The sequence below is a fragment of the Pavona decussata genome, unplaced genomic scaffold (genome assembly GCF_977016875.1).
Source record: "Pavona decussata unplaced genomic scaffold, jaPavDecu1.1 SCAFFOLD_207, whole genome shotgun sequence".
Lineage (NCBI taxonomy): Eukaryota > Metazoa > Cnidaria > Anthozoa > Scleractinia > Agariciidae > Pavona > Pavona decussata.
The window spans coordinates 2,861,014-2,888,967 of NW_028145612.1; the positions used below are offsets into that span (position 1 = coordinate 2,861,014).

At 38.2% G+C, this 27,954-nt stretch overlaps 1 protein-coding gene across 1 annotated transcript; it reads left to right on the forward strand.

Moving 5' to 3' along the window:
- The first annotated feature begins 926 nt into the window (after positions 1-926).
- LOC146460912 (centrosomal protein of 72 kDa-like) lies at positions 927-27,869 on the forward strand. Its single transcript, XM_085087812.1, has 16 exons — positions 927-1,015; positions 3,376-3,503; positions 3,692-3,729; positions 4,460-4,523; positions 6,018-6,108; positions 8,455-8,516; positions 8,710-8,762; positions 9,080-9,132; positions 11,059-11,184; positions 20,571-21,079; positions 21,915-21,985; positions 23,301-23,347; positions 23,591-23,823; positions 24,777-24,891; positions 25,365-25,491; positions 26,389-27,869. The coding sequence occupies exons 1-16, from the start codon at positions 952-954 to the stop codon at positions 26,528-26,530; spliced, it is 1,923 nt and encodes a 640-aa protein (XP_084943938.1). The 5' UTR covers positions 927-951; the 3' UTR covers positions 26,531-27,869.
- Positions 27,870-27,954: the final 85 nt, after the last annotated feature.

Consider the following 27,954-nt stretch of genomic DNA (forward strand, 5'->3'; position numbering starts at 1 on the left):
GTACATGTAATAAGGGTGATAAGAACAAAATAATTATGCTAAGCCTATCTTTATATTGTATTACCCTCCCCCTTAATTGTCGGAGGGAAGGGTAATATGACGCCCATAAAAACCACTGCATGGGAGGCTAAAATTCCACAGTCCATCTTTGATCTGACTTTGCTAGTTGCTGTGTTCGGTATTTTGTTCATTCCTGGCAATTTATTCGTGTGCATAACATCACCAAACGTTCTCAACGAATTCGCATTACTCGGAAACTTTACAAAGGCCAAAGTCTCGGGGCGCCCTGCGTTATGACAACTAACACGCTTTTCATTTGGTCATCACCAGTTTTGGCCAAAATGGCATACTTATACTTGTCATCATGTACCATAACTGTGGTATATTTCGATTACGGCCTGATCAATTTTTGATGTCACTTCAGTCTGTCACTTCTGCCTTAAAAATACGAATTGACGTTATTTTTAGTTAGTTTTTGCGATTTTACTTGCACAGAAAATTGTAACGTCTCTTGCCACGGCATGGTCAGTCTCAAACATACCCTGAAGAAGAATGGCTATGCCTTTCGAAATATTGGAAAATATACTTCCTGACCGTGAAATCAGCCTTGCACTTTTATAGATTACTTGTTTTCCAGCACTGTTTAAACCAACAAAGAAGAAGGCTAGTTTTGTGAAACCGAAATATTGGGCAATAAAATTATTTTAGCTGTCCTATCAGCCTTGCATTTGAACTATATAAGGACTGAATTGAGGTTATGAGATGATTATAGCGCCTCGTTAGCTATCTGTCATCTCCTATCCAATGCGTGCGAGCTCGTGGAATGATTATTTTAGAGAAAAATACCTCCCGGTGTGTCACGTGGATGACAAAGAGAAATTGGTAAGGACTCCATGATAGCACAGCATATAGTCACCTACGGGAGACTGGGACCGTGAAGTTTTCAAAAAAATGGCGCTCAAAATCACGGAGCAATGGATTCGAGAACGAGTCAAACTAAAACACGATAATCTAGGTAAGATAAGTTCGCTGAATGAATTGTTTATACTCCCACTTTGTTTATCTCAGCACAAAATCCATTTTTAGCAGTGGAGGCTTTTTAAGCAATCTTTTTTCTTTTGTTTTTGTCTTGCATTCCAACGGAGTTGAGCGAGACGACGTGTTTGTTTGTAATATCGTGCAATCCACTTTTCGATCGCGTAACAATTTATTGTTCCTTTCTCAGTACCCTTTCAAATTAAAAGGAAGAAATTTCCTTTTAGTCAGATCAAAAGTATTACTGCATTTCGATGATGTCGATCGATTTGATAATTTCGATCATTCGAAGTCCCGGGCCTCGAGTTTTCGATCGCGAATTAAAACTCCCGATTCTTCGAAGCAAAAGTTGTTTCCGTTGGGTTTGCTTCAGTCAGATTGTTACCTCCGATTTTTGGAACTCCCGATTCTCGGCACCAAATTCAGTTTTGCTACGAGGTTTGAAAAATCGGTATTCCACTGTACTTTCACTCAATGACATTAAATCTAATACAGTTGTAATTACTGGAACAAGATTGCAGTATTCCCGGAGTAACAGCTCATTCATGTAGTTTTTCTAGGTTTTCACTTGTTATTATTGTGCCTTTCAATAACATGCGGACTCTGAAGTCCAAGACTCAAGCAACCGTTACGTTTTTCACTGCCTTCAATCACTGCAGCAGACCTCTAAAGGCTGGAAGCATAAGGACAAGGCTGTTTAATAAGCACATAGTGACATACAGGTGTACATGTACGCAGGCGCAGTGAATTAATATTTTGGCACCAAAATTTGAAATCCAAGATGGAGGTACACGCCGCCATCTTGGAAACAGAACATACAGCTGTACTTCTGCTGACAACTTGCGACTTTTTTTCTGTTTTCTTGTGCTTATGCAAGCTTGCGTTATCCCTGTTTACACGGGTGACCCATGATGCAAACATAAGCGCAAGCACAGGAAATAGGAACAATTTCCTTTTCTTGTGCTTGCATTTATGCTCGCCTCAGTTTACGTGTTGGTTAATCTTGTGCTTATGCCTATGTTGTACCGGTAAACCAGTCACCGTGCTTCACATGAACCAAATCGAATTCAGTGAATAAAGTTCATGTGAAGTACGGTGTTGGAATCAATAATATTGAGAACGGCTAATCTAATTCGGATAGGCACAGGTGTTTTTCCCGCCTGGCTCAACCAGGAATAACGGCTATGGACCGGCTTTGATTCAGACACCATACTTAACATGAGCCAAATCAAATGCATAAATAATTGTTACAAATTGGTAATTTTCTTCAGTCATAATATGCTTCAGTGTATTAATTTCGGCTGAATTAAGTTTGGTGTTTTAATCAATTTAGCCGGGATTAATAATTTGGGTCAATCTAAATTCAAATAAGATTCAGTTCATGTGAAGTACAGCATCTGAACTGGGTCTAAGAAAACAAAAACATTTGGCTCAATGGGGTCGTCATGTCTGTGTGCTGTACGTGGTTGGTGGATTTTGATCCACTTTGTTGGTTTCTATTTTTTGTGGTCTGCCAGACTGGCAATAACTTATCACCCTAATTATGATTGATGGCAGTAAAACATGCAAATTGTTAGTTGGGGTTGAAGTTCAGAGTGTGTACATGTTATTGAAAGGTGCAAAAAAATACATTGTAGTGGATTGAAATCAAGCTCAAATGAATGCAGGAGGACATGTTTTCATCGTGGTCTGTTAAAAGATGTTTTCTGTTTAGCAGCGTGGTTTTACGAAAAAATACCTCCCGGCGTTGCAAGGTGTCAATTAAGTACTGCAGAACATAATGTGTTAATTGAGAGCTCAATATACATGTATACTGTATGTTGGCTTCATCTTTTATCATCCATTTGAATGAAATATTTTGCTTGCATGATCTTAAATGAAACACACTGAATTTAATGCATTTCCATCATGTACATGTATTTTATAACATTTTATATTATGTGCGAATTTATGTTTGGTAATTTATTGATTGATTTGATAGAAAATGAATATCAGAATTTGCCAGTTTCTTTATGCTACAGTGTAGGTGTTTTGAAATGCCAGTACCCTATTCTATTTGGCAGAATGTCTTTAAAAAATCATTATTGGTTTGAAATGAATCGTTGGTTAAATTATCTTGTATAAATATTCTCATGACCTGTAATTATTATGCTTGATCAACTGGTGTTACTATAAAGAGAAATTACATGTAGATGCTGATCATATTTATAAATGGGTCTTGAGTTAATTAACAGTGATGACACTTTTGCATATTGCACTTAAGAAAATTTACCTGTATTTTCCTCCAATTCTTTCATTAATATTTCTAATTCCTGATGAATTTTTATTACTAATTTTTAGATGATGTAAAATCTCTTTCCCTGCCGGGAACATATCATGAGAAGATCTCGTCACTGGGTACCTCTCTCACTGGGTTTACAAGACTCAGGTCACTTGATTTGTCACGTAATGCTCTTATGTCAGCTGAGGTAATGTAGAACAAAAAAGGGTTGTTTAAGATTTCTCACTTTGCTTTGATATCTTTTTTGAGAAACAAGTTCTTAATATATTGTACTGTACATGGAATACATGACTTTTTGTATAATTATATGTATTCACTAGTGATGCTTTTAATGATTACTGTGCTTGCAAATTATAAAAATTCCAACTTTTTCAGGGTTTGGAGAATCAAGAAACATTAGAATCCCTCAACCTGTATCCTCTATCACAAAATTTACGGCTACATTCTTAACGTTTGGAACTGAGACAAAATTAGAAGAATTTGTATGGAGTCATCGGGGCATAACAGAGCTCTGTCTCACCCCTAAATTGCAATAAGATGCTGATTTTTGGCATGTACGCATCTTTTATCCTACTCTTTCTGAATATGCTAACAAATCCCATAATTTCGTAAATAATAGTTTTTGTGACGTCATCACTTTAGAACTCTGTTGCACGTGTCCTTTAAAGGGACAGTATCACGCTATTTTTAGTAACACATCAAAAATCTGAAAGACGCTATTCGGTCGCTATTCGGTTGATAGCAGCCAAGATAAAATGACAAAATTCCATTAAAAGACTATCAGAGTGCAAAGAAACTATCCAAGGATATTTTGGCCGGCAGATGACCAAGATAGAGAGGGGTTCAAATTTGAAAACGTTTGGCAGACGTTTTTAAATTTCGCTGTTGTAATGCACTAAAAATCGCTGGTTGTACTATATTTTGGTTCAACCTTTCTTCTTAGAATCACTATTAATATTTCTTTAAATTAGCGATTGAGAAATTGATTAACACAGTGTTCAAAGTTTAAATTTTGTGAATTTTGGCCAAAAATCATGATATCTCCCATGATACTGCCCCTTTAAGCAGGCTGCTCCTGCAGGTTGTTTTTTGTGGCATCTTTCTTGAACTAACACCCTTGACATGCTTACACTTAACAAATAGATATTATAACAACATTTCATCATTGAAAGACTTGTATGGACTAAGGAACTTGTCAAATCTGAAGGTATGCAGGATATAACATTTTAATTTTTTATTGCATTGCAAATTCTATTACATGTGAAGCATTTTGATATCTAGCATATTAATTTAAACAATTTTCTAGTTGAAATTTTAGTAGGAGGTACGGTGAACATGTAATACTGTATGTACTTAGTACATGTATATGCATGGCCTGACTCATCGTGACACAGAGAGACATGTAATCATGCTGTACGAACTGCTGGGTGGCTTTTTAAATATAGTGTGTGTACATAATTTATTATTATTTAAAAAGAATATACATTGTATATATTTTTAATTCTTTATCATCATCTATTGGAACACAACAGTAATAACAATAATATTTAAAGCCAGTTCAAGATAACAACTTTTTACCTGACTAGTGATACCCTATGTAATTTGAAAGTGATGCTTCTTATGCTTTAACTTGGTGAAGTTCATAATGGCAACCTTAGGCAACTGGCAGCACTTTTTCAAAATGCATGAATTCCCTTTGACCTAATTATTCAAGACATGATTATTCCTGACCAGCTTGTTCAAATAAGTAAGCGTACAATGTGGGTGAACTACATGTATCCAGGAACTAAACTGGTAGGAATGACATTCAAGCAAAGATCAACCTTCATCAGTGCTCATATTCTCCACAAATCCTTGAGATCTGGTTAAATTGTTGTTTTGCTGTCAAAAATAACAAGCAGACTTGTGTGCCAAATGAAAATCATCAGGGTAGCATTAGGGTCAACCTTTTTGGGTTTCCATCTAATGGGGCCTTTAAGGGTAGAAACCAGAAAAGCACTGGCAGAATAAGTTTTAAATAATATTCAATTTTGTTGTCAGGATTGTGCACAGGGCGGTTAATCAAATAAATATGGTAGTTTATGCAACACTAATTAACTGTTGAGTGAAATGTGTTATTAAAAATTACAATAAATCACGGACTGGTAGAACAGTACAAAATTTGCAATATTATTTTCATTTATTTAACCAGAGCTATAAAATAATTACATCATTTTATTTAGCTCAGCATTCCAATGTGAACGTTCAACAAAGTACAAATTAAAATTACAAACTTGACAAAGGAAAAACTAACAAGTAGAAATTAAATGAAAAAAAATTTAAAAGATTTTTAATTAGTTAATGACTACATCCTTTAAAAAGATCCACATTTTACAATATTCTGCAAGCATTGCAGTTGTGTGTATGAAGTCACATCTACCAATAGCCTCCCATGCGGTCCTTTTTAGGGGTGTCATTTTTATCACCTCCTCCCCTCTTGCTGGGGAGGAGGAAATACGAGTCCCCTAAAAACGACTACATGGGAGGCTAGTCTACCCAAAGTAATAAACTTAGTTAACTTTTATCTACAGTAGGCCTCTTTTTAACTCTAGCACATGGACAAGAATTCCAGGATTTAGCATCAGAGAATACTTTAGTTATAATGTACATTTTGTTGCTTATATTTCCTGGTTGATAATTCTGGTATTCTGCTGTTGCACAGGACTTAGATCTAAGGTTAAATCCAGTTACAAAGAATGAGCCTGACTATCGTCTTTTCATTGTGCACATGCTTCCAAATTTGCGTCGACTAGGTAAGCTTAACTGACAGTGTCTTTTCAACTACATGGTTTCAAACAATTATGCCTAATTGTTGCATGGTGAAAGTCATTTCCTTGACATAATAGGTTACCATAGCAACAGTACATGTATAATCAGTTAACCGACCTCCCAATTTTAGCTAAAACCCTTATAAGAGCTCTGTCAATGACTCCCATTTTTATCATGGAACTGTGATCAGATATGTACAACATTTTGCAAAGTTTAATAAAATTGTAGGGAGGGTTGCAGAGGCACCTATATACATTGTTTTCAAAAATGTAAAAGAAACTCAAAGTTAAAATTAAGGGTATTTTTAACTGGTCATACTTTTGCTATGGTAACCTATTGTGCCAGTGATAAGGCATTTGTTTGATAAATGCCATTATTGTCGTATCAACTGGTACAGTATGGTTAAGTATTGATCAGTCAAAGCATAAGTGATGGAAAATGCTAGATTAACTGGTGGGTACAGTAGGTCTTGTAAGTGAGTGTGTCCAAGGTTTAATTCCCTGTCTGATTGGTAGCAGCTTGAGTTATGTTCAGTAGCCTAAAGTTCAATTCCTAATTTAGGGTTTACTTAAAACATGGAATCCGGAATCTGGAATAAAAAAAAAATGATTCAATGAAAATTTCAACGAAGGTTAAAGTCACTTGGGAAACAGTTTTTATGGCTCTTGAAAAATTATAACATCAGTTAGGAGCCCAAACGTTTGCCTTAGATTTCAATTGCTGAGGCACTCATTTGGAATAAAGGTCTCCAATCTTCAAATGTACTCTTAAATACCTCCACACCTCTTCCTACTTGTCGACATTTCCTCCTCCCCATAGCACGTAGAGAGACACTGAAAGACAACTACTGAGAAAAGAGTCAGTGTTGCGTTTATCATTCATCAACTCTCCGCAAGATATATTGTGTAAAGATATATTTCCATCCTCACCATTGTGAATGCATTAATTTGCCTACTGTGCCTGTCAAAATACCACCAATCGTACACATCTCTCGCTCCTAGCTCTTCCGAAAGAACGAAAATCCCCTACTCACAAGCCAATCAGCATACGGCAAGTTAAAGAAAAAAAGAAAGAAAAGAAAGTCTTTTCTGCTTTACGAATTCCGTCTATTTGATTTTAAAATACATAGATCGGTGTCGTTCTGGTGTGTTTTAAAGTTTTACGCTTTAAAGGGACTGCCTTAGAATACTAATGCCATGGGCTTAAAGGGGAAGTATCCTGGGGTTTTTGACCTCTTTTGTTAAAAATTGGGAAATAAGGCCTCCACTTTGCTACAAAATAATTCTAGAACAACGAGAGGAGAGAAATCAACTCAATTCTTGACAGGAACAACTCATACTCTGTTCTAACGCATTTTGGAATTACAAAAATGCAAAAACTTGAAAACATTAGCCTAAGATTTTTCAAGTTTCAATCCACTTCGACCTACTCTGTCTCTGGCCAGGGGCACTAATCGACAGTTTTTTTGCACTGGGGTGATAATTTATAACAAAACTAGATAAACGGTTTTTTGTTTCTGTTGTCAGACAAACATTTTTGGGTTTTGAAATGACATGACAAATTTTCGTGATACTTCCCCTTTACATGTAACTGCAGCAATTGAAGTCTTAGGTAAACTTTTGAAAATTTCACTGGGCTCCTGACTGATATTATAGTTTTTTTAACAGCTAAAAAAACTGTTTCCCAAGTGACTTTAGCCTTCGTTGAAATTTTCATGTCGACGAATTTTCATTTTTTTTTTAATTTTTTTTTATTCCGGATTCCATGTTTTAGGTAATCCCCCTAATTTACATGTTCACTTTGTGAAGAGCCAAGTGGTCAGCTTACTTCATCATTATCTGGAAATCACACAGGAATTATAATATTAATTCCTCACTGGATTCCAAGGAATGATCAGTCCCTTTATAATACAGTAAATTATTTCTTGCTGTTATAGGCACACTGGACTCCCTGACATGCAAAGTTTTACTTTGGGGGGGAGGTCTAACATGAACTATTGGAGAGCCAGTTTTACATTTCATTGATATATGTTTGGGTTTGTCAATACAAACAGCTTGAAACTCTTAACTTAAGGTAGCTAACAGTTTAAAACTGATAAATAAATGTTTTAATCATGGACAATTAAAATTGTCTATGATTTTGTTCAGGAAGGTTAAATTAAGGGGATGATTTTAACATGTGAGATTTGCATGGGAACACATGTAAATATAAATTTAGATATTTGGAATTTTATGGCTTGCTTATTTAATAAACTAAAGATAAAAGTAATTTGCATACATGGTGTATGAAGGAATAATTTAATAAGTATTTTTTGTTTGTTTTTTTTCTAGATGACAGGTCTGTGAGGGACAGTGAAAGAAGAGCGGCCCTTATGCACTTTACTTCTGATCAGGTATAAATGAGAATGATCGATGTTCAACTCAGTTGTCTGGACTTTACACTGTATTAGACAAAAACTTGCATAGCTGCACCCTTTTGTATTGTAAAGTGATGTTTATTGACCAAATTGGTTACAGTTAAGATTTATATAATGCATAGTTACATGACTTGTACAACGTAATTTATAAATTGGAAATATTTTCTAGGCATCAGATTTTGACCAGCAGTCTTCGTCAAACTCTAAAGTGGAGCCAGAAAGGTAAATATTCATTTGGTTGTTAGTTTCCTCTAACTGATGATATGTGCATTTTTATTGACTGACTTTTGTCATACAGAGTGACACACCTCCTTTTAAGAACAGTGCAAGCACAGGCCTGGCACTAGCTGAGGATATTAACTTGTCAGTGAAAGCATTTAATTTTTACAGGAGAGAGGAGAGAGTTCTCTACCAATTTCATTTAAATACTTCTGCCTCACCTTCAATTTCATCTCTCATTAGTTTTCTTATTAGAGGAAGCTTAATTAAGCACTTTATCAATGGTCACTTGTTCATTTTTACACTTTGTTTCACATCAGGTTTCCTTTGCCCAGAACTGACATGATTCGAACCCTCGCCCCTCGTCCAACAGGTTTGGTTACCACAACTTTAACTAACAGCAAAGAACTTTATTATTATAATTTTTGCAAAACTTGTTGACCCAAACTTCTCAAATCTTTAGAACTGGTTATTAGAATCCCAAATTTGAGTGCTAAAAGAGTAGAGTTATTCTCAGACAGTCCAGCTACATGTACATTGTACATGTAGCTTATTAAAGTGGCCACTCTCACTCTACAAGCTACCTGGACCATCTGAGAATAAGGCTACTCAAAGAGCTCCATGTATACAGAGTAATAAAAAAATTATTGTTTTAGTATTAAAGTAATGTCAATTTGTTAAATGTTAAAATTAATATTTGTTGGCTGTATAAAAGCAGCATTAAGCATGTGGTATTGGGAGAGATGCACTGCATAATTAGCCCATTTTACAGTTTTGTGCTAAGTGACCTGGTCTTGGATTCTAAGTGAGGCTGGGGGTGACCTTGTTTTGATACAGACCTCACTGCTTTCCATATGTAGATTATACTGTTCTTATGCTAACTATTTGCATTTACATATAAAAAGCAGTGAGGTCTGTATCAAACCAAGGTCAACCCAAGCCTTGCTTCCAATTCAAGACCAGGTCACTAAGCACATGTAACTGTAAAATGGCCTATATATTGAATTGGACCAGGACCTGCACATTCAGTTTAGACCAGTAGGTTTCATCTTTCTCAATTGTTCCTGTTTTATTATTGACATTAAAGTTTAACCCAATACTACTTTACCCTGGAATTTGATAGAAGGTGACTGAGTAGTAGCTGCATGACTTTAAAGGAGAAGGAAGTACATGGCAGTCTGGGTCAAAAGCTTTGCATCATTGGAAGTGGGGGGGGGGGGGGGGGAGGGCGGTGGGGCTTTTCTATGCACTCTGTCAGCCAGTGGTGCAAACTAACCACACACATACATGTACACTTTGCAAAAGCACATATTACATGTAACTACAAAAAATTTCGAACAGAACACTATGATTTCATAGGTCTTGTAGGGAAATATTTTCTTCCCTTCCAGGTCAACTTCCAGGTACAAAAATTGTAATTATATAATTTAAATTATCAGGAAATGCTTTCCCATGCAGAAATTTTACTTCTAAAAACTGCTGATTTGTTTAAATGCTCAGGCCTATTTGTGGGAGACAAAATAGCAAACTTGCAGTGTACATGTACATGAGTTTGCTTGCATGGCTTATGTGTTAATTATATTCAGCAATTGTTAAATCATCATTTTAGTTAATTAAGTTAGATACACGGCATTCATGGAAAACAGGTGTATAAGTTTAGTGTAATTATGAGTAAGACTTTTTAGATACGTATTTATTGTTATTGTTATGTAGTTGTATTTTATATTGTACCAAAACCTGATGGATTTTTACCGTGTTAAAATAAAGATTTGTGATTTGAGTACATGCTTGCTTAGTTGTCCCTGCCCCCACTCCCCAAACAATCCCATGATTGAACAGGTGCCCACTCTCGGCCCAGGCTACTGCTCTTTTACAAAGTGGACTTAATTGTCAACCAAACTTGGTGTTGTTTGACATCAGGTCTGTCACTTAATACTTGACATTGTTAGCAAAATACTTATCAGACCTCCGGAACTCCTTTGATTACTGAGAAATTATGCAATAATTGCCACCAAATTAAACTCCACTAAGCAGTGGCAGACCTTTATTTTAAAATGTAACCAGTATTTATTTAATATTTAAAGCTGTAGTACCTTAATTACATATAAATAGGAAGGAGATAACATTTACATGAATTATAAGGGGATAATCCTTGGGATCACACCCAAGATTTACTCAACTCAACTCACTTTTATTGTTGGCCTGACATTCATGCATGCCATCTCTTTGCCCACTGAGACTAAAATAATAATTATTAAAAGAACATTACTCTAAAGCAGCCTACATCTGGATTACTTAGTTCTAGAGGATGATGACGTAGCAGTACTTGATTTAATTTCACGCACTGGTGGAGACTTGACTCAACCGAGAGGAATTTCTGGCTCAGCTGCAAGAGTGCCTGATGTGGACAGCTATACCAGAGAAGGTGTGCAATTTCTTTAATTTATAAACAATAATGGATCTTAGCAATAAATAAGGGTATTATTCTGAATGAAGAGATGAACTAAGGAAAAAAGGAAAGGAGAGAGGGAAAGAAGAAGAAAGGAACTAGACATACATGTAAGAAGGAGGAAGTAGTCAGAGTAAATGAATTAGTGAGCCATACTTTTATTAATTTATCAGGTGAGGAAACTAGAGAGAATCAGCATGCAGAAGTATATTCATTGTTATGAGATAAAATAATTTTGACAGTCATACAAAATAAATAATATTTACTTAATGTGTTGTCATTGGCATATTTTATGTTCTGTACCCTTATGCCTAGATTTTTAATACCCCTTCCCCACCTCCTCTTTTGCAATTTAAGGGTATTCCAAATGATCGCAGGGAATATGCCGGAAAATTGATATTTACGAGTAATACTTACCTAAAATCTGAAATGGATAATGCTAATTTGCGGTGAAACAATATGCACCAGGGCAATGGGGAATAAAAATCCCTGGATGTGAACAAGTCATGCCAGGGGCCTCAGGCCTTCCTACCTCATATATTTTGTTGTGTAGTGAAGAAGCTTCCCTTCTCAGGTAGGTGGAAACATGCTGGTAGGAATGTGAGTGGGCAAAATTGTTTAGATTTTAGGTAAGTGTTACTCATCAATATAAATTTTCCTGTGGAAAATGACATATTCATTTCCTAAATGAAAAGCAGAATATCATGCTAGGAGGTGGTATAGTGACTGCCTAAGTACCTTACCGATTTAGCACCCAGAGCAAGGCTTGTCCCAGGGTACAGTGTGAGTTCAGACACTTCGAAGTGGCCAGAAATGTGGTAGCTACACTGTACTATTATAAAGGCCAAAGACGAAAAACAACTAAAGCAGGAAGTGACGACTGATGCTCCAGGAGCCCTAAGGCTTACTCTAGAGCGAGCAAATAAACAAGACAAAAAAACCCATAATGTGGACACAACACACAGCCAACTGTATACGTACATCCAAAGACTATTTACAAACCCAGAAAAAGATATGCACAATTCCAAAAGCCTCAGAAGTCCATGGGGAACTGTGTTTTGGGTCACTGAAAGGGACCAAGACATTGGATCTGTTTGGAAAACCCTACATATCACGCAGGTAAAAGGTGGTTTAGGGTTGTTCCAAAAGGCAGTCTTAAGAACATCTGCAACTGGAGCAGAGTTGCAAGCTGCTCAAGATGTGGCAGCTATAGCTTTTACTTCATGGGCAGAAATTTCCATAAGGTCTTGGATGAATGAGTTACTGCAGCAGTGTAAGCGTGCCTGACAGCTGACTTGATCCATCTTGAAATAGAATGTGGCTGGAGTTTGTTTATCTCCTGTACCAAGCTTGTTCAGTGAGAACATTAGCAAAAGCAATTTCCTTACCTAACTTGTGTGTGCTGCAAATAATATAAGAGAGCACTCACTGGACACAGATTATTGTCAGGCTCCTCCTGACTTGCAATAAATGAGAGTAGAGATTTATCCCCATGGGAGGATTTGATTCCAGCCTCTGATTGTTGGCAGTAAATGCTGGACCTGTGAGGACTATCAAGTGTGCCTTGTGCCGACCAAATCTCACAGACCCTGACAGGTCAGGCTGCTGAGGATCTGGCTCAAATGAAAGGGCATGCAGGCATCTTACACGTCTAGCCGATGCAAGTGCTACTTAAAAGACTGTCTTCACCCCTGCCCCCCCTCCCTGTAATCAAAACACTGTGCCAATGGCCAATCTGTAGCCCTTAATGATAGAAGACGTTAGCTTGTAGGATGAGAACAGAAACAATAAAACAAAATTTAAACAAAATCTGCTCATTGCTAAACAGAGGCTTCAAGTGGACTAATCTGTTCTGCACAACACCAACTCTCACAAACTTGCAACTTACAGCCATAGATGCTGGCAGAAAATTGTTACACTTGGGTTCTCAGAGTCCACGCTTGATAAGTTCCATGCAAACAGATGAATCTTTTCAGTCTGGCTGCAGAAGACACATGACTGAGGCTGTCTCAAGAGGTGTGACAATAGAGGCTTTGCCCGAGGATTAAGTCCACTTGCAACTTTGGTAGCATTGGAAGCCACGTCTGGTGGTGCTGAAAAGGAGCAGCCAGTAGCATTCGACACTGGGTTGAGTGCACCGACTTGTGAAGCACTTGTTGCTTTAGCAGAGTTTGAAGATAGGTTTACTCCCGGGGCTTGTTGCATGGAATTACATGTAGCATCTACTGCTTCTGCCTGGGGATTTGGAACTGGAGACACAAATACTGCCAGCTTGTTGTTGCATGAGTTGCGAACATGTCCAACTCACAAATGTATTAAATAGAGAACATTTTGGTGCACTATGCTGGGGTTCAGAGACCATTCTGCACCTGTGACCTGATGTCTTCTCAACAGACATTGGTTTGGACATTCAGATGACTTGTGATGTGTCTCACTAACAGGGTGATACTGTGCTGTTGGCACTCCAGGAGGATCTCCCATGCTAGGCAGAACATGTCCTCCATAATTATGCAGGATGCCCTGAGGGGCATACCGTGTCTAAAAACGGGTTGATTTCTTTTTCTTCCTCGTAGCCACATGCAAATGTGTATATTAATTTATTCATTAAACTCACCCCTCTCCTAGTTGGGATGTATTGTTCTGATTGTCTTCAACAAAAGCAGACCAATCGACATCCATTCTTGTCACTTATATCGCGAGGGAGGGGACCCACTTATCCCTACCTGTGTGACGTCAAAGCATCATTTGATTTGTTCATTAAAACCAGATTAAATTTGTGTCGCCATATGTTAACATGTTGTGCGCTCAAGTGTGCCGTTTTCAATCGGAAATTTCACCATTTTGAGGCGGTAAATCGAAACAAAAACCTTTAAGAAGCACTTGACATTTAAAAGGGTGAAAATTGGAGAGTTCATGGCGAAGGAATCGTGCTTTGTTTGACAGTCTTAGACCACGATGCGAGATTGAAAAGAGGTCATTGAGAAGCTTACATGTACGTTATCGTAATGGAATTTCAGAAATTTCCGGTTAAAGCCTTGAGTCTTGTAACACAAGGGAAACAATGTAACGCGATCGTCGTGACTCAAACTATTCCATAAGCAAGGATAGTTTTAAAAATCTGCGAAGCATACAGTTGGAATAAATGCATCTCGCGTAAATGCCAGTATAGGTATCTTGTTATTATATGCATAACGTGGGCAACGAGTGAGTGCCCTCCTGGTTCCATAGGTAGGCAAATGCTGAGCTGTTGTCTGAGTGGAACTTTACTACCTTGCCTCTGATAGGAGGGAGTAAGTGGGGGACTGCCTTCTGAATGGCCGGCCACTACAACTCATTTATGTGCCAGGCTGTTTTGGCAGCTATTCACAAGCCTGCTGTTGACAGACTGGCCCAACGGACTCCCCAACAGCTGGTGGACGCATCCACGTACACGGCCAGCTTGGGGGGGGGGGGGGGGGTGCCTGGAGGGGCCTCCCCTGAAAAACATTGGTAGTCTTGGTCCTCCATTTCAGAAATGGGTGCAGCAAAGGGGAATCCTGTCCATTAACTGACCCTGACTGGGGTGCCAGAAGGCTATTAGGTAAAGCTGAATAGGCCGATATCTGAGACAGTCTAGCAGGGTTGTAGCTAAGAAATTTGTCTGCCGGTTAGCTGAGAAATTGCGCCGGCTAAAGAACGCGCGAAGTGTCTTCTGCCGTCGGCGTAGTAGGTATGGGAGGGGGTCGCCCCCCCATTCAATTTGGTGCACTCTGGTGAAATCTAGGGGCTCTTTTATGCAAAAAGAAACAACCATTAAAGAGAAGGTCAGCTGTGGTGCCGCAGTTTGAAACGTGTGGTACAGAGATTCACCTTGAATTTACTCAAAATTTTCTCCCTCGCTTTGATGTTCCCATATTTCCTTCGTGTGGTTTTCGTTGTTTGGCGTTCCTTGAACTCTCTACCAGGTCTGTTCACTGTGCCCCTAAAGAGAATGACAGACCTGGCTTCTGAGCAGAGAGTGCTTTGTTTTACTTCAGTTCGTCAATCTATGCTGTTTTCTTAATTCTCTTTTTGGTGAGCTCACTAGAAGAATAGTTCTTTATTTAAACACGGTAAAATCCATCAGGAGTATAAAAATTAGGAATAACCTTACTCTCCTAAACAAAATTCAAAACCTAACTACAACTAATCTAATCTAACTAAAACCCGTTTTTCATGAATGCCGTGAAAATACGTGCGTAAGATTTTCAACATTTACTCAACATTAAAGTAGTGAGAACGAAAGCTACATCGCTTTCCATTCGTCCCGAAAAGATAACTGCTTTTAAGTTTGCACTAGAATATCAGAAAATCGATTCTTATAAACGCTTAGAACTGCAAACAAAAGAGCTGTCCACTCGGTCGTTCAGCTGTTCATCCCTGAGTTTCGCGGGTTCGTTCACTCGGTTCGTTCGTTCGTTTTCGCCGGCGAGCACTCGGCAGACCGTTTACGTTTCTGGTTTGTTAAGTTGTTCCTCCGTTTGCCCAGTTCTTCTTGCTATTCATGAGCATAAACATGTTATAAGCTGTATTAAAACATTACGAAGAAGTTCCTTCATGTTTTTTTTCTCTGTCATGCTACAGAGAAAGACTTCTTCTTTCTCCGATCTGACACAAATACCCACAAATACCTGGTAACAAACTCGTTCCCAATCTCTCGCAACGCCTTGAATAAGCTTCGTGTTGACAAGATGGCGGACGCAGAAAACGGAAAGAGGACACGGTAAACACGTTCTCAAAACAAGACTTTATTTCAATTACTTTATGGCTTTGATACTCAAGGTATTCAGGAGTTTATTCAACCTTTTCACTTAAAATATATTATTCTAAATCGAACAATTGCTTGTGGGTAACTAAAGAACTGTTCATTGCCCTTTTAACCGAGTGTTTGCCACCCACAATTCAGCCGGCGATGACCTCTTTCCCAGCCGGCGAATTTCGCCGGCAGCCGGCGCTTAGCGACAACCCTGGTCTAGGGTCACCAGTTCTGATATTGACACCAGTCTTCCCAACAGTGAGAGAAAGTCCCAAGCTGTCACATAGGTTGATTAAACAAGCATGACTGGCTGCTTCTCTGAAACGGACCACAGGGGAGAACATCAGCCCCAGATCAGTTTGATAATGAGTGCCGATAAAGTATTTTTTAAACTAAATATCTCGAAACAAGGAAGAAGGCTCCTACACTGTAGGACCAATGGAATAATCCAAGAAAAGCCAAAGGCTGCATCCTCCGAGTGCTGCACAAAAACCATTTAAAGACAAGCGGAAATTTGACAAACGCCAGTTTCTAAATGTGCACAGTCCAAAACAGTGAGGTACATGTACAGTAGGAAGGCCAGGCCACCTGGCATGGCTTGTTCACATCTAGGAAGTTTTTATTCGCTATTGCCTTGGTGCAATATATTGTTTTGTGGCAAATTAAAATTATTTGTTGTAGATTTTAGGCAAGGTTTATGAAAAAAATAACAGAGGGTGGGTGCCTGGGAAATAAATAATAGTAATAATAAACCTTATTTCTGTCAGTGTCAAGTCTTCTAGCTGGCCATGTAAGTACTACTTATAGGGGACACTAAATTACAATACTATCAACACTAACTAATAATATTGATATATAACCCAACTGCATTTACACCTGCATGGCTGTACTGTATAGAGGTTGAGTGCCTGGGATATCCAAGGGCTTCTACTGGCAGCCAGCCAGCCCCTTGACAGAGTACCATTCCCATGCCAAGCCGAAGGGTCCTCTTGGTGGCTGAGGCTGGGGACAAGGGTCTCGTGGCTGAGGCAGCCCAAGCCCATACAAAGCAAATACCAAAATATCCAAGGGCCTCGACTGGTAGCCAGGTAGCCCCTAGACAGAGTACCGCTAAGATCGCTGGCAATCCCTACAACCCAGCTATGAGCCCCCATGCAACTCCAAAAGGTATCTGTCACACTAAATTAATAGTGGAAGAAAAGTGGGTAAGGAGGGGGTGGGAACACCAAAGTAAACCCAGCATAAAGAAACACACTGGTAACTGTTTGCGAGTCCAAAACTACATGCTACTGACTCATGGCCACTGATGTAAGCAAAGCCTTCTTACAGCATGCACTGGCTTCTAAGATGGCTTACTGCGACACTATGGGCACTTCTTTTTGTTGTTATCTCAGTCAAATTGCATTTAATGGCATTTACACCTGCATGGCTGTACTATGTAGAGGTCGAGTGCCTGGGATATCCAAGGGCCTCTACTGGCAGCCAGCCGGCCCCTTGACTGAGTACCATTCCCATACCAAGCCGAAGGGTCCTCTTGGTGGCCGAGAAGCCTGGGGACAAGGGTCTCGTGGCTGAGGCAGCCCGAGCCCATGCAAAGCAAGTACCAAAACCCGAGGCACCCGCTGTGAGCCTATGAGTACAAAGAATACTAAGCATGAATAATACCTGCTACAAGGGGCGACTGGTCACGCTGATGATTGTGTCAACTGAATCCCTGATGTAAAGCTCATGTGTATCACTTACCTTGTGGCCCAAAGTCTTGATGAGATGTTCTGGAACACCCTATTGACTTGCCCGTCCAATACTCCTACTGTTGACAAAGCCTCTTGCAAAAAGTGGGCAACTGCTGGTGAGTTAAAGGACAGCCTCTTTTTTTTAATGAAGAAGGGACCGGGATAAGGACCTCTTGCTGACAGATAAGTCATGAGAGCAGCAATTGGACAGATGAATATTATTGTCCCTGGCCTAAATAAACAAAATAACCCTTGCAAAAGGGGTCAGTTTTTGAACACTGTTCATACATTTTTTGCACACACACATGCACACAAGTTGGGCAAGACATTGAATCAACTTAAATGTCTTGAAAAGTAATGCTCCAAGAAACCCCAAAAAAACCAAGGCAACAGGCCACCCTCAACATGACATGTTTGTAATTGGACAGGTCCAAGGACCTGTGGGTTAGCTTCTTGATGTCAAGACAACAAGGTGCAATTAAATGGAGTTGTGATGCAGGCATTCCGCTAGAAAAGAGCAAAAACAAATGAGTGTCCGTTCTAAGGCTGGCAGGTTGGAATTGTCACCATTCACCTGGCCATCCTTGTGACGAAACTTCATAAACTGGTGCTGAGCAGAAGCATACACTCGTCTGGTAGACAAGGCCAAGTCCTGGATGAGATAAAACTGGCACTTCACCGTCAACAAACCCAAAGTTCCTCCAACAAAGAAACTGGAACTGTAGTGGCCTCCAAATTTGTATGTGGCGACAACTGACTGAGCCAGTGAAGGAGAGTGTCAGCCACTGGGCCTTGCCCGCCACTGATGTAGCTGTAAATGAAAAACTATGCTGAGCAGTAAGGAGGGACAAATGGCAAAGAAGAAACATCATGTTATGATCCTGAGTCATGCCCGACTGAAACATCCACAACTGCTTCGTTGTCTGAATAAAATGCTACTTGTCTGGAAGATCACCAGTGTCCCCAAAGCAAATTGGCTATATTACCACTAGGAACAGATCCTGGTATGCAATGGATGATTGCATATGAGAGTAGAACCATGAGCCTGCAAACCACTCTCATCTGCAGATGGCACCATAGCCAATGGAAGCCTCTCCATCCAAGGGGACTCGAAATTCTGGGAGTGGAACCACTGCGGTGTAAGTAGGATTTATAATTAGCTCAAACCTGAACATTGAAAGAGCCCGGGCCACCAGGAAACGTGGAGGTGGAATGGGCGGTTAAGCTGGATGGCATGGTGATTACTGCTAAAAGCTGACAGGAGATTGATCATCTGCCAAAGGAAAGATCTACCCTGATCACGAGGAACAACTTTACAGGTATGATGCAAATGAATGACCCATGAGTAACTGAAGTTCCCTTTGTTTACAGTGCTGTTTGCCAGACAACTCTGCTAATGCTGGAACAATGCAATCAAATTTGTCTTGAGGTAAGCAATGCTAAAGACTTTCAGAATCCAGTTTGAGGGGTAAAACAGTAAGGAGAGTGGCCAGGCCCTCAGAATGAAGGAGAACTTCCCATTCTCTGGAGGCATTGATGCAAATGGCCAGGTTTTGCTGACATTGAGAGGAAGTGTGTGGGTCAAGTGTGAGGAAATCATCAAGATGGTGATGAAGAAAGTCCACCATGTAATTGTTCTTTGTATAATCCATTTGAACAAATTTGCAATTGAATTGAAAATCAATGGATCAAGTTAAATGCAATCCTAAGGGGAGAGCCATGTCCATGGAGTACCTATGACACCATTGCATTCTCAGAAGGTACTGGTCCTCTGAGTGGATGGCAACAATTCTGGTATGTGTTTTCTGCACCAAATTTGGCAAGTAAGGTACCATGGCCATACGTCATAATCCCATTGATGATATCGTCCACATCATATACTTGACAGAGAAAGTGTTCTTTGGAATGTCATTATTGACACTGGCACCAGGAGGACTGGTAAGCCAATATTACATGCCATTTTTCCACCCGGAACTTCTTAGGTATAACACCAAAATAACTGGTGTGGAGGCCTGGTAATTGAGTGGTTATAAATGGACCTGCTACTCTTCCTTTCTCCAGTTCATTGAGTCTACTAGGTAATCATTGCAATCATCTTAATCATCAAGGCAGAAAGCAGATTCCTTGGAGAGGGTCACAGGGTCACCAACTGAGGCCGGAAAACCCAAAGTGAAATGGAAACCAAAATGCAGGACAGAGATGATGAAGTCTACCTTAATGCAGTTGGGCTAGTTGAGAAATTCAGCCTCTAATTTGCTAGCATCAATGGGAGACACCTGGGTTGAGGAACATTAGGGCAAAATTGTCCACCCTGCAATAGGAGGAAGTGATGGCTGATGATCCTGATGTTGTCTGGTTGAGCTCATTTAGACCTGATCTTCAAGCTAGGACAAAGTGTTTAGGCAAATACGAAACAATTACCGATGAAATGAAAAGGTTGTGTATAAATAGATCAAATTAAGGAAAATAATAATATTGTATTGTCAATCAATGTAATTGAATAAAAATTATATTAAGTATCAAGCTCAATTTGATGGACTGAGGTCTATATTTCACTTTTTAACTGGTATTTACCTTTGACAAAAGTATCCATCAAAGCAATGGCTTCACTATACTGAACATTCAGAATCCTTTAGAATTTAATGATTCTGAACAGAAATAGTTGACTAGTAGCTGTGCCACAATAATTATTATGCTTAACATGTGCCTTGTGGTAGATACTATTAATGGCAACAGCTGAGACATTCTGAGTCTAGGAAATTATATACATGTACTTCAAAAGTTGGGACATACATGCAGACATTTTGAAATTAAGGCTTCTGTCTACATATTAAATAGAATCTTCTTTCTTTCAGAGCTCCACAAAATGTTCCCGCCCATCAAACATAAAACCAATTCAAGAAATCCCCCAGCACAAGGCACTGACATTAGACCACAGAAGGACAGAGCCTATGTTCACTTTGCTGACGATGACCTCAGAGTACCTGATGACCCTAACCTGAAATACACAGATGAAACAAATGCATACACAACAGTATCCACAAGAGGGCATTTCACACCCAATCCAAGGACGACAAATTATAGTACAACATCACTTGGTCGACAACATAACTCTCCTCCACCTAGTGACGGTGCTTGGGAACTTATCTCTGATGGAACAAAAACAGACAAACTTGGGATGCAAGATAGAGGGGAGGATTATGCAAGAGTACCATTGTCAGCAAGGTCATATGAAATATCACCTTCTAGAAAAAGACAACCTTCTCCCAGGCAATCACAAGGGCCTTTAGCAGACAAGATAGGTAAAGGAGAAGAAAATAGCACCAGGGAAGTGGCATCACGGGACACAGACCCTTCAACTTTGGTAAACTATGTGACTGTCTGGTGTTATTTTTATATTTATATGATAGATAATTTATTTTGTAGTGAGTGACACAGGCAATATACTCCGACTTCTTCCAGTTTGACAGAAGTTGAACCTATGGCCCTCCAACTGTAGCTATCAGTTTGGACACTTTAATTACCATTGAGCTACAGGAAACCTTTGGGAGCTAGGCCATTAAACAAGGTTTATGTGACAAACATATCCTGCATGCTGCTAGGATGTGAATACAATGCATGTGAAAGGAAATTGATTGATGTTATGCGTACAATGTATGTTTTAAGCCTCAGGTAAATAAATGGTAGTTTCGATGCTCTACCACTGAGCTAAAGGGAAAAAATAAAATAAAAAACAGTTCTATAGTTTATTCACTATAGTACAAAGTGTAAATGAAATCTACTTTATATAAACCACCGAAAATCAGGGAGGAATCTGCTGGCACATGTTTGTCTAAGAGATCAGCTATGCAAACCCTGACTAATTAAGTTATAACCCTCTTAGGTTAGTAGCTGAACTTTGACTCCAGTTTAATTTTAAATGAACTAAGTAAACTAGTCGTATAGTAGTCAATAAACAGTTTTCCACAAAGTTCTTTCTGTAAAAACTTCAATGGCCTTTTTAATTCCAGATTTTGCTCTCTCTTTTTTTTTAATTGTGAATTAATTTTTCTATTTTTAATGGCTTTAGTTTCAGACAACTATAGCTAGTCCCAGCTTATTCTACATTGCTGCACCCTGTTTCCTTTATACAACTATTATTCTGTATAATATTAATTTCAATGAGCTAATTAATGTAACGCCTAAGTTGTTCTTTGCAGATGTCAACTGGATCAGGTCAAGCTCTTGGTCAGGAAGGACTTTTACACAAACTTCTTGACTTGGTGGACAAGTAAGTTTTTCAGTAAGTAGATTGGAATTATGCAGATCACAGTAATTACCATCTTCAAGCTGTGGTTTACATTTACACTGTAGTTGAGCTTGAGTTGTTGTTAAATTCCTTTCATTTTGTCTCGCATTTTATTATCATATTTATTGACCTAATAATGGACACAAATTTAGACACAAAATTAATAAGATATTAGAATATATACGGTATACAATAAAAATCAACTGCCCCATGTATTAGTTTAAGGTACTAGTAACTATAAAATATCTACTCCTCTAGAACATGTTATTTGTGACCCATATTACAGGATTGTATCTTTTAACATCCAAAATGTAAGAACAGTAAAAAAGCTTGTATTTCAATATAAATTTTCGATCCTGAAAATGAAACCTTTTTGTTTTGATACAATATGAGAGCCGTGAGGGTCAAGGAACAATTTTTTTCTCTAACATCCTCGCTGTTCATCATTAATATAAAATTGTTTCTTTAAGTTGTACTGGTTGGTATAATTTGTTTGAACATCAAGTGCTTTCTCATACTATAATGTGACTCCTAGACTCCTAGTACCTGTAGAAATTAATTATGTTTCATCAAGTAAGTGAGATTGTACCTAATATGAGAATAAATTAAATGATGTTCATAATTAAAGGCCCTTTTGCAAATATTGATCATATGACCAATTATATTAATCTTAAGCTAAAACTCATTCAAATTGCAGACCAGTGCTACACAACAACTGTAGCATGTGAGAGTAGCTGACGCCATTTCCAGCTTTTTTTTCACAAGAGCTGGAAAAGGCATCCGCATAGGCTACATATACACTCTGTATATACAATGCTGAGGTTTTGTAACAGTTTGAATACCTGGAAAATTAATTATGGAGGTGACAAAGTTGTGCCCTCCAAATTTTAAAATTTTATATTATAAATCCCCTCAAATAGAAATGGATGCTACTGTATGTAAGTAAACTAAGTTATGTTCCAACTATTTAAAACGGTTTGTACAGTATTTAATGTCTCAATTCAGTACCTAATATTTTTGCTGTCTCGATCCCTCTAACCATGAACAGTGATAACCCAACAGCACAATTAATATATTACACACGTGTAATAACAATAGGTACTGAATTGAGACAATACTGTACAAACCTATCTGTTTTAAATAGTAGGTTCACCTGGCAGCATCATGGTTAAATTCAGTCAGTTGTAGTCACAGTATCAACATCTGCAGGCTGCTGATAATAAATTATTTAAAGTAATTTAATATTTTGTAATTCATAAATTTATTTGTTGTATTATTAATATTGTTATTAACACAGGTACTGGAATGGATCAAAATCTCTTCATCGTCATTCCAAGTTCCAGAGTAAGTTTAAAGAAAAGAATAATTTTGAAAATCTCTTGATAAAGACAGTATTATTGTTATCATATCTTCAACTTTAAAGCTCCCAGTTCTCGTGTTCTGTAGAATTCATTGCTAATTTTGCAGGTAAAAGAATTTCATTTTATGACTTTCAAGCCTAATGTTAGTTTACACTTCAGTCTATAATCTTTTGTTTTCCACAACCCCTTAATTACCCCAAGCTAACTAAAGACGAAATTGTTGCAGGTCTTGCCCAGAAACTTTTGTCTTCACACCTGCCCTCCACAGTGGACAGCTTACCTGTCACACCATCACGTGACAGTGACAAACTACAAGTAGAACTGACTGAAAGAACAGCTGAAATATCAAGAATGCGTGACCAAATGTCACAACAACAGAATGAACTGGAGCAAGTTCACAGCAAGTTAAAAAGTCACGAGGGCATGAAGGATTCTCTAGATGCTGCATCACGTGAGCTGGTTTGTAAAGAAAGTTTCTGTTTAATAACTTGTTTGCCAATCGACACAGTAATATCCTTCTAAACTTCCAAATTTTTCAATACAACAGTTATGTAGCTAAATGTAATGTGTACCCAAGGTTAATCTTGACAATGCAGCATTCAGTGGTAGATTCCCATTAGAACATTATCATACGGTCAATTCCCTTTAGTGTGGACACCCTCTGGACTGCGAGTTGGTGTCCTTAATTAATATTTAGTGAGTGAAGTCCGTAATAGCGGGAATTTATTGAAGTCAAACGTCTGTAATTTATATTTACTGAGGATTTAGCTGGTGTCTGTATAGTGAGGTTTCCACAAGGGAAGAGTTGACTGTAATGGGCTGGTGATGTTTTCTGTGGCCTGATAAAGATTCGTGTTTTGTGTGTTTTGCAAGTCACATTGATCTTTGCAGATCTTTCTTGTCAGTTTGTGATCTTCACTGCATGCCTCCTCACCTTCTCCCCCCCCCCCCCCCCCCCCCAACGTTTCCAATATTTGGGAATCAAGATAACTCCTGCAGTATTTTGCTGGTCTTTTGTTTAGAGCTGGCTGGTAAGTATGGGTAACAAAAGGTTAAAGTACCAGAAAATTCTGAATGAAAATAGGCCCCCCCTGAAGGCCCCCTCCCCCAAATTTGAAATGCAAAAAAATAGAAAAACATTCCTGTAATGAGCCCCTCCAATCTCAAGCTCATTGATTTTTGATAAGTTTAAGACCAAAACCAATTCTGTTGATGAGAGTGTTTATACTGGAAGTATCAAAATTTGTTGATTTCTGTGATGTGATATATGTCTCCAAACACTTCCAAATGTCTACAGGTTCCAAACTCTGAAGGACGATGTACTCAGATCACAATTTCCCATTTTTCTTAGAATTCAAAATAAAAATAATAAATAAGTACTTAATTCTTACTTGTAAACCTTTTACTATTAGGCAACTGTACGATCAAGACTTGCAGAGTTCCAAGAAGAAAATATCTCCTTACGTTCTAAGATGACAGCCTTAGAGGTTACCTCTCATGGAGCTACAGCACAAGAGAAACTTATAGGTCTGAATCATGTCTTTACTATGAATGCGTAATAATTTAGAGCTGTCTCTACAGGGACTGTAGCCATGGCTGAGCCCCACAATGTTACCAGCTGTGATGCTTAATATATGTATTTATGTCCCTAAATTGTTATATATTTGTGATAAGCACAAACACATGAAAAAAAAAAAAGCAAATTGATTCCTTTTTAAACCCTGGTCCAGAGTGCAGGAAAATGCATTTCTAAGGATGTGTCCAAGGGACTTCCAGACCGACAGACTATTTAGAAATTAACTAACGAAGACACTTTTCAAGCTTCATGCATGATCATTTGAACAAAACATCAGCACTGTTCAATCATATTTTGTTAGTACATTAGTTCTTTACTTTCATAAAATCTGAATACTCGACTAGTTACTATTATCATGAGATCAGGCAGAAATAAACACTAAGCTAGTATTTTTTTATCTTGCTTAATCTTCATTCATTTTTAGGAGAACTTCAGCACAGGAATCTTTCACTGCAAGAGCAAGTCAAAGCCCTGAACCAACAAGTTCAACAACAAAACATCAATTTGCAACAGTTACAAGAGCTAACAAATATGTTGCAAGAAAGTCATAGGTACAATTTGGTTTATAAGCATTAGGTTCACATATACAACACAATGGCAAGACTGCAATAATTGCAGTGACATTGCTTGAGCATGCATAATTATTATGCATGCTCACGCAATGTCACTGCAGGCTTACACTTTTTTTAAGTGCCAAGATAGTACATTTGAGTCATTGCACCTTTCATTTGCTAATCAAGTGCTTGCATTTGCACAACTGCATTTATTTAGTGATGTTCACATGTGAGACAAAATAAATGCCAGCACAAGCCAAATTATATGAGGAAACTGTAATTTTTCATTTTCTTATTTCTGTGCTAGTGCTTACATTGGCATACTGATTGCTTGTTCTTCATTTGTGTTTGTATCACACGTGTGAACTGTTAATTAGCTTTATATCCCAGTGGCTACTCTAAAAGAGGAGCAAAAGAAACCCTTGGCTTAATTTCTCTTTGTTATAGTAAAAAAATAATTGATTCTGAAACATTTAACTTTTAAACTACAAGGCCCCTACCTTTTGTACTCTAATTAAGCCTTTACTTTTAACCGGCCTATCTAGAGCAAGGGTGGCGGATTTTGCCTGCGGCAAGCCATTCAACATCTGTTTTGTTTGCCGTTTATTCACCCTGACATAGCATTTGAGGTGTTCGTAAAAACGTTCGAGTTAAATCACAGAATGTTTGAGCAACCAGCTCTATCCATTCTGTCAACATATTATTTCAGCTGTTTGAATGGACATGAATCGGCATTTGAACCCAAAGAAACGTACTGTTAATTTGCTGATCGTGTTCATTCAAATAGCAATACCTGGTGTACATGTACATTACTTAAATATATTTGCCAGGGAAAAATTTCAAGTATCAGTTTATTAAATAAATACATAATTGACTGTTCTATCTTTTATGCAGGTCCCTAGTTTCCACAAATGATCATTTGCTACGGGAGCTGGATGAGACACGACAGCGTCATCAACATGAAGTACACCAGATGCACTGGAGTTATGATAATCTTAAAAAGACAATAGACTGGTTTCCTAATGGTGCCAAGTAGTTTAGTGTGACTACTATGAGTAGAGTGTTATGTTGTGTGATTAGTTTGCTATTAAAAATAATGTATCTTGTAAGGAAGGTCTAAACAGTGATTCAAAAGTGCAATTAAACTCATCTTGCATACATTTTTTAATTAATGCTTCTGTAATTTATCAAAAACATATATATATACAACTGTGCAGAGGTCTGTGGCATCAAACATTTTTACTTCTGAACTTCAAAAGTAGTATAATATAACACATGGAACAGTTCACTCCTCAATAATAATATTTATAGTTTTTGCTTAATTTGTTGTTTGTCTTAATCGCACTCATTCAAATTTTATGTTCTTTCTAATCCTTAACCACAAAATTATAATAGGAACAAGTTTACACCTCATGCATCAATAACAGAGTCAATAACAATAGTGAAAGTCGTGATAAAATGTTGAGGTAGACTGTCATCTCAATTAAGATTGCAGACCTAGCACTGTGTTTCAGTGACCTCTCCAATTCTCCCTAGTGTCTAAATAATATTGAGACAGCAAATTAGCTTCCAGCAATTACCTGGGCATTATCATGTGACTTTTACGATCCCAAGTCATGCACCAAAACTTCAAACTCTGTCACTTGAGAAATATTCTGTGAGGGAATCAAAAGCTCATGTATTTTCTGGCTAATTTTGGGTCCTGAAAGGGCATTATAATTCCTATATCTGAATTGAAGGGTTTGGGGTATAACCGACCAATGATGCTTTTCAGATTGCTTTTTGTTGTTTTAACTCAGATTCACCAGAGTTTGTGCATGTGGCCTTTCCTTCAGGAAACATTGCTCCAGTGTTTTATCCACTGCTTTGCACTTCGTATGCAATAAAAAAGCTATGATCATGGGCAAGATTTTCATTTTGATGGCGAAATGAAGCACAAAGCAGCGTGGATAAAACATTGGAGCAACGTTTCCTAAAGGAATCAAGGACACATGCAAAAGCTCTGGTGAATCTGGGCTAAAACAACAAAAAATGATTGGAAATGCAGCAAAGGATTGATTATGCCCTGAACCCTTCAACTGATCAATACGGCAGGCTAAATTAGGAATAATTGTTATCTCCACAGATGCAATCATGATGCATCTTTTAATATTTTCATATGCACTCTAATCCACTTCTGTTTTGTGTGGGTGTGGTTTTTTTACATACATGCCAGAATATCTACATAGGCACTTTAACATGGGATTTATATCCAGACCTCCTATTTATTATAATAAATTAAAGAGTGAGCAACTGCATGTAGAATAGTAGCTTTAATTTACAAAAACTGTAAACTAAGTCAGTTCAGAATAAACTTACTCAGTTCAGTACTTGAACTACATTGTATGATTGTGTTTTCAGCATGTACATCTAGTGCAGCATTGTCCCCTAAAATTAATACTGTGTTACTGGTATACATTT

Bases quoted from the DNA above. Each gene is read 5' to 3' on its own strand.
- LOC146460912 (XM_085087812.1), top strand. From the start codon at position 952: ATGGCGCTCAAAATCACGGAGCAATGGATTCGAGAACGAGTCAAACTA. The intron at 4,524-6,017 runs GTATGCAGGATA...GCTGTTGCACAG, and splicing joins GGAACTTGTCAAATCTGAAG to GACTTAGATCTAAGGTTAAA. The intron at 11,185-20,570 runs GTGTGCAATTTC...TCTTTCTTTCAG, and splicing joins GGACAGCTATACCAGAGAAG to AGCTCCACAAAATGTTCCCG.